This window comes from Telmatherina bonti, assembly GCF_933228915.1.
Source record: "Telmatherina bonti genome assembly, chromosome: 8".
Classification (NCBI taxonomy): Eukaryota; Metazoa; Chordata; class Actinopteri; order Atheriniformes; family Telmatherinidae; genus Telmatherina; species Telmatherina bonti.
In genome coordinates, this window is record NC_136626.1 from 29,211,664 (window position 1) to 29,218,163 (window position 6,500).

Genomic DNA, 6,500 nt, shown 5'->3' on the forward strand with positions numbered 1-6,500 from the left:
TTTGATGTTAATCCAAAGGTGCACAAAAAGAATTTTGTTCTGTCTTAATTTGTATATAGATGTTTAGCAGAGAAGGTGAGACACTGATACTAGATTGCTTGATCTGAAAATGTTGTCATAATACCTCCAGGCAGCACAAATTATTATGGTTGATACTTAAAACTTTGCTCATAGATCCTCTGAGAGTTTCTCAAAGACGTTGGAGTTTGATCAGGCTGATTAGGGAGTGATTGCACTTCTGTTTCCTTTATCCGTAGAGAAACTCTGCTTCCAGTCCAGACTCTGGCTGGGTCACTGGGTATAAACTGCTTGTCACTCTTTGTGTTTTTATGAATCCTTCAGACTTTGTTTAACAAAGAAATTGCCCACACGTGGAAAATGTAAAGATCCTGGAAAAGGTTTGCTGTCAAAATTGCTCAGTGCAATATGTTAGTCTTCCCTTCAATCATGCCAAGTCTCTGTTCTCTAGAGGCTTTATCTGTTGCGTGCCACCCTGATGGTTCTTCTCCTGTCTTCTGAAAAACACTCTGCATATCAGTCACCACTAGATTGATGGTTCTCTATCCGACCAAGTTCTTTTGTCCTTAATTAATCAGTTACTGGTCAGACCAAGAAAATTTGTCCCAGACTGTTATGCTCCAAAAATTAGTTGTCTGTGCACATTTTACTTTTTAAGATGTATTCCATCACACAATCCTTCCTCACATGTCTATGGATGATTCTCTGTAACTCAAAAGGGATTTTTCCAGTGACAAACACTGTTACCAGAAGTGGAGCCTGGATTATCAGCCATGTGGAACAGGGGGGTCTCTCAGCTAAAATGGCAATGATTTCTCAGGTGGAGGCGATGAAAAGAAAACTCTTTCCCATGCCAACAGGATATTGGAGAAGAAGCTGAAAGAAGCTTTTGACCACAAACTATACGTCCTGAAACCAAAACATGGGTAATAATGTGTAATGTGGATTTCTGTTGAACATACTTTTCTCTAAGACGATGATTAACAGTCAAATAACTAGAGAAATAAATAAATAAAAACAAAGTGTCTGATTCATGAATCAACCAATAATGTCTTGGTTAAATGACAACTTGTATCTGAACAGCCCTCTTCCTTGTATTGTTCACATTTAGACACCAGATTGGACTTTTTAAATATCACATTGCTATTGTATTTTTTGCTTTTGTTTCAGTAAACTGTGACATGAGTAATTAAACAGTGTGTACACATTTATTTTTATTCTATGAGAATAAAAGTCAGATCTGACTTTCAGCAGTCGTCACTCAAAAGCTGTCACTAAGACAGCCTTTTACCAACTGAGAAACCTCAACAGAATTCAAAGTTTAGTCTCCCAGAAAGATCAGGAGAAACTCATCCATGCATTCATCTCCAGCAGACTGGATTACTGTAACAGTCTTTTAACAGGGCTTCCTAAAAAGAGAATTAAACATCTGCAGCTCATCCAGATGCTGCTGCTGCTAGAGCTTTAACTAGAACTAAGAGGTCTGAACACATCACACCAGTTTTAAAATCTTTACCCTGGCTTCCAGTCAGTCACAGGATACATTTCAAAACCCTGCTGATTGTTTACAAATCCCAGAATACATCTATGATATATTCAGAGAATCTAAACCAAGTAAAGATCTTTGATCCAAAGACTCTGGTCAACTAGTCCAGACCAGTGTCCAGACTAAACATGGAGAAGCGGCTGTTGTGCTGCAAATAAGTGGAACAAACTGCCAGTGGATATTAAACTTTCACCAAATGTGGAAACTTTTAAATCCAGGTTAAAAACATTTCTTTTCTCATGCGCCTATGCATGACATCTGCACAATAACTTTTACTTAATTCTGCTTTTAATTGTTTTAATATAATTTATGATTTTATTATGATTTTGCTATTTGTATTTTCTTTTATGCTTTTTTTCTGTAATGCTTTTAATGTTTCATGTAAGGCACTTTGAATTGTCCTGTACATGAAAGGTGCTATACAAATAAACTTGCCTTGCCAATGATAACTGTTATTATGCAACCGCCTTCTCTACAAGCTTGAAGCTGGCTCTTTGGCTTATGTTTTAGATAAAACCACAAAGCGTTAATGGCTAAATGATCCGATCAGAGTCTGTGTTTACTCCCACTGTTATATCAGCGGGTCTGCAGGGAAGAAACAAGGGCCAGAGCAGAACAAGTTGCACTCCGCCCACAGCCGCGTTACGTGCAACACGAAGCAAGCTGTTTTCCCCTTCTATACAAAGAGGTGAGACTTTTACAGAAATTGTAGGAACTTTTGAATGCATCTAATCGGTATTAAACACCATTGTGTTTTCGCATTGTAGACAGAGTCTGTGTTTCATACAAAACAGCGCTAGTTTTAGTAGATCGTGGCGGGATTTCCGACTAAATAAAAGTCATTTTTAAACTCATTTCGAGTTCATTTTAATAAATGTTGGTTTGTTTGGCGGACACGTGTAAGCGAAGAGTCCAGTGGCGTTCAAGGGAAGTCAGATAAGTCTTCAGAAAGGGGGGGGGGGGGGGGGGGGCGCATTTAATCAACCAGATGAGGTGGGCTGATCTGAAATAAGAGGGACGTCTTCGGCGTGGCGCAGCATTGACGCATCAGCTTGTTTACAGTGAAACTTTTGGGACTGATCTGGATCAGGCAGCTGAATCATGGCTCGTCGTCGTGTGGCTGTGATTGGAGGAGGGAGTTCAGGTCTGGCCTGCATTAAGTGTTGCCTGGATGAAGGGCTCGAGCCTGTCTGCTTTGAAAGCAGCGATGACATTGGCGGTCTGTGGAGGTTTAAGGTGGGTACATGAGAACACATGTCGCTTTGCTCCAACAATTTTGCCATAAACTTAGTTCACAAAAACTTTTTTGTGTTTGTGTGTGATGTTACAGGAGAATCCAGAGCCAGACAGGGCCAGCATCTATCACTCTGTCATTATCAACACCTCCAAGGAGATGATGTGTTTCAGTGACTTTCCCATTCCTGCACATTTCCCAAACTTCATGCACAACTCCCTCATTATGGACTACTTTCGGATGTATGCTGACAAATTCCAGCTCACCAAGTACATCCGCCTTAATGTGAGGAAGCTTTAACCAGCAAACTGCTCTCACTTGGTTTTTTCTCATCATAAAGAGGCTGAAAAACCTTTGCACTGTTAACAAACCAGATGTCTGTGTTTCTGTGTTCAGACTAAAGTCTTACAGGTGAAGCAGAGATCAGATTTTTCTCATTCAGGTCAGTGGACCATTGAGACAGAAAATAAGGATGGCAAAAAGGAGAAACACATCTTTGATGCTGTATTGATCTGTATTGGACATCATTGTCAGCCCAACTTGCCTCTTCATGACTTCCCAGGTAACTATATACTCTATGTGAGGACACACAATGCTGATTAGCTTAATAAGCTACTTTTGTCACAGCATGACTTGTGGTTACTGACTGCAACCTGATGAGAGTATCAGCACAAATCTGTAACACTCAAAGTGTGAAGCATTGTGGCTTTAACGGCCTTGACTGTGTGCTTGAATTGTGTGCTAATAGCATCCCTTCTACTTTAGTCTTTTTAGGACATAGCAATGGCACGCAGGGTGTAGATATAACAATATGATGTCTTATTTCCCTCAGGCATCGACACTTTCACAGGAAAGTATTTCCACAGCAGAGATTACAAGACTCCTGAGGAGTGGAGAAACAAGAAGGTTGTGGTGATTGGAATCGGCAACTCTGGGGGAGACATTGCAGTTGAGCTGAGCAGAGTCACCAAGCAGGTTGGTCTGAAATGCAACACGCTGGATGAAACATTTCAGTCGTAGTCGTTGTTTAAACATAGCATCATGTTTTTAATGCTAAGTTTTTATGCTTCATTAATATGTTATTACAGGTTAATAATTTATCAACAGTATTGTTCACTTGTGCACAGTGACTGATGGCCATTTATTTATTTGTTTGTTTGTTTATGTAGCTTTATCTGAGCACTCGAAGGGGAGCTTGGATCTTGAACAGAGTTTGGGACAATGGGACACCGCTTGATCTGCAGTTCAACAGGATGACTGATCTTCTAATGAGGATCCTTCCTTTTGGCTTTTCCTGTTCCCTTGCAGAGAGTCGACTCAACCAGAGATTTGATCACGCGCTGTACAATCTAAAGCCAAAGCACAGGTACCAAATGTGTACAGGTTTTATTTAAGTGCACACTTTATGCTGTAGAGTGGTTTATTCTCAAGAGTCGCTGCTCTCCTCCTTTTCTTTTTCTTTTCGTCTTTCCTGAAAACTCAAGTCATGCTTATATTCTTTAAATTTGTCTGGCTGGATAACAAACACACTTATGTTGTGGATTGTATCACTGCTGTTTCAGGCTGTTCAGTCAACATCCTACTGTGAACGACGAGCTTCCCAACCGCATCCTGTCGGGAACAGTCCAGGTGAAGCCCAATATCCGCAGATTTCAGGGTTCCAGCGTTGAGTTTGATGATGGGAGTGTAGTTGAAGATGTTGACCTGGTGGTAAGTTTTATTTGTGGTCTGTCTGTATCTTTTAAGCTCAGAACCAGCGGATAGTTTAGTGACTGACACAAGCTTTATTTTTATCTTGCAGGTGTTTGCTACTGGATACAAGTTTTCTTATCCATTCCTAACTTCACAAGTCATCTCAGTGACTGAGAACAAAACATCTCTGTACAAGTATGTGTTTCCTCCTGAGCTGGCGCGCCCAACGCTTGCTGTCATTGGTCTTGTGCAACCTCTTGGAGCCGTAATGCCCATCTCTGAGATGCAAGCCAGATGGGCTACACGGGTTTTTAAAGGTAAGAGGTTTTTTTCCCCATTGCTGTATACTTGGCAGATCTTTTTGTATTTATAAAACTAAATCCACTTGAATCCTTTGAACCAGGCTGCATAAAGCTTCCTTCAGTAAAAGCTATGCTGAAAGATATCAAGTACAAGCAGGATCTCATGGGTGAAAGGTACTGCATTACTCAGCTTAGTTATGATCTCATGCTTATATTTCCATCATGTGCACATTTTCATCTCGTCTTATTTTCAGATACGTGATCAGTCCGAGACACACCATCCAGGTTGACTACATCAGCTACATGGATGAGATTGCAGAGTTTGTTGGAGTTCGACCCAATGTCAAAAGGTTGCTGCTTACTGATCCAAGGCTGGGACTGAATGTGCTGCTTGGTCCCTGCACCCCATACCAGTATCGCCTCAGAGGACCAGGAAAGTGGGCTGGAGCTCGCCAGGCCATCCTCACCCAGTGGGAGAGAGTAGCTCAGCCCATGCAGACCAGGCCAAGTAATGACCCTAAAGAAAAGAGATCCTTCCGCTGGCCTTTGGTCGTGTCTGCTGCTGTCTTGGGCGCGGCTGCATACGTCAACAGGAACAGCCTCGCAGCTTTTCTGCAGGATCCGACCCCACTGCTGGAGCGAGTTAAAATGCACCTGCCCACAAAGTGATGCGCATCCCCAAAGAAAACCTTTTCTTTGGGATTACTCTCCTGATTAAAGTACAAAATTTGCACTGAACTAGAAAAATGTCTAAAATGGTAAATATTCAAATCTATTTTAATTAAGCATACAGTTATATAACGTACGTAAAAGCCTGCCGATGTTTTACTAAACTACAAAATGTTAAAGGGACTCTATGATGCCATTTCTAGTTTTCTGAGCTTTCTGCGGTGTTATAGTGTTGAATACTCATCGGACAAATGAGCGGCTCACCTATGATTGAGCTTTCCAGCATTCTCTACGTTCAGTTTCCATGGCGACAGAAACAATTGGTTTGAGAGATTTTTTTTATCTACTTCAAAATTTTAGTGACGTCCTGGGCGAGGGACTCAGTGATTGGTCATCTTTTCTAAGTTGTGCACGTTCACAAGAAGAAAGCCACGCCCACTTTCATTGCTCAGTATGACTACTCGCAGTTGACCAATCAGACGCAGCTCGCAGGCACAACATACAGACATTTCTCTGTTCACTTGTTTCTGGCAGAGGCTGATCTGAGAGGATCAATACAAATTACTGAAGGGGTTTGTGAAAAGGGCTTGATTATTTCTTGCCTTTCTGGACTTTGATTGATTCATTCATTATCTGAACCGCTTTGTCCGATTAAGGGTCGCGGGGAAGCTGGAGCCTATCCCAGCAGTCTTTGGGCGAGAGGCGGGGTACACCCTGGACAGGTCGCCATATTAAAATAAATTAGACTGAAATGTGCATAATACAGCCACTTTAATCCATCTGCAAATCCTTTTGCTTGTCCATTTACAGATTGGTACATTTTTCTGTATAATTAAAAAATTTTTCACCAAATTAACCTACTTCAGCCTTTGTTGTTTCTCAGATAATCGTCATTAAAGCACATTTCCTCTGCTTTGTGTGTTAATTGTTAGTAAATTAATTATTGCTTTTTGAAAATGTAATTTAACAAAACTTACACATGATGGACTGGGATCTGGGATCTTTGTTTCCTTATCACAGTAATCATGTAAAACTATGT

At 41.0% G+C, this 6,500-nt stretch overlaps 1 protein-coding gene across 1 annotated transcript in view; it reads left to right on the forward strand.

Annotated features, from left to right (window-relative positions):
* Positions 1 to 5,604, forward strand: part of LOC306759950 (uncharacterized protein) — a 35,870-nt gene extending 30,266 nt beyond the window's left edge. The window contains exons 28-37 of the mRNA XM_079245697.1: positions 2,156 to 2,252; positions 2,662 to 2,800; positions 2,895 to 3,083; positions 3,195 to 3,360; positions 3,631 to 3,773; positions 3,968 to 4,164; positions 4,361 to 4,508; positions 4,600 to 4,807; positions 4,894 to 4,966; positions 5,047 to 5,604. Coding sequence (XP_079101823.1) covers positions 2,156 to 2,252; positions 2,662 to 2,800; positions 2,895 to 3,083; positions 3,195 to 3,360; positions 3,631 to 3,773; positions 3,968 to 4,164; positions 4,361 to 4,508; positions 4,600 to 4,807; positions 4,894 to 4,966; positions 5,047 to 5,461 — 1,775 coding nt within the window. The 3' untranslated portion in view covers positions 5,462 to 5,604. The remainder of the gene's footprint in view (positions 1 to 2,155; positions 2,253 to 2,661; positions 2,801 to 2,894; positions 3,084 to 3,194; positions 3,361 to 3,630; positions 3,774 to 3,967; positions 4,165 to 4,360; positions 4,509 to 4,599; positions 4,808 to 4,893; positions 4,967 to 5,046) is intronic.
* The last annotated feature ends 896 nt before the right edge of the window (positions 5,605 to 6,500 follow it).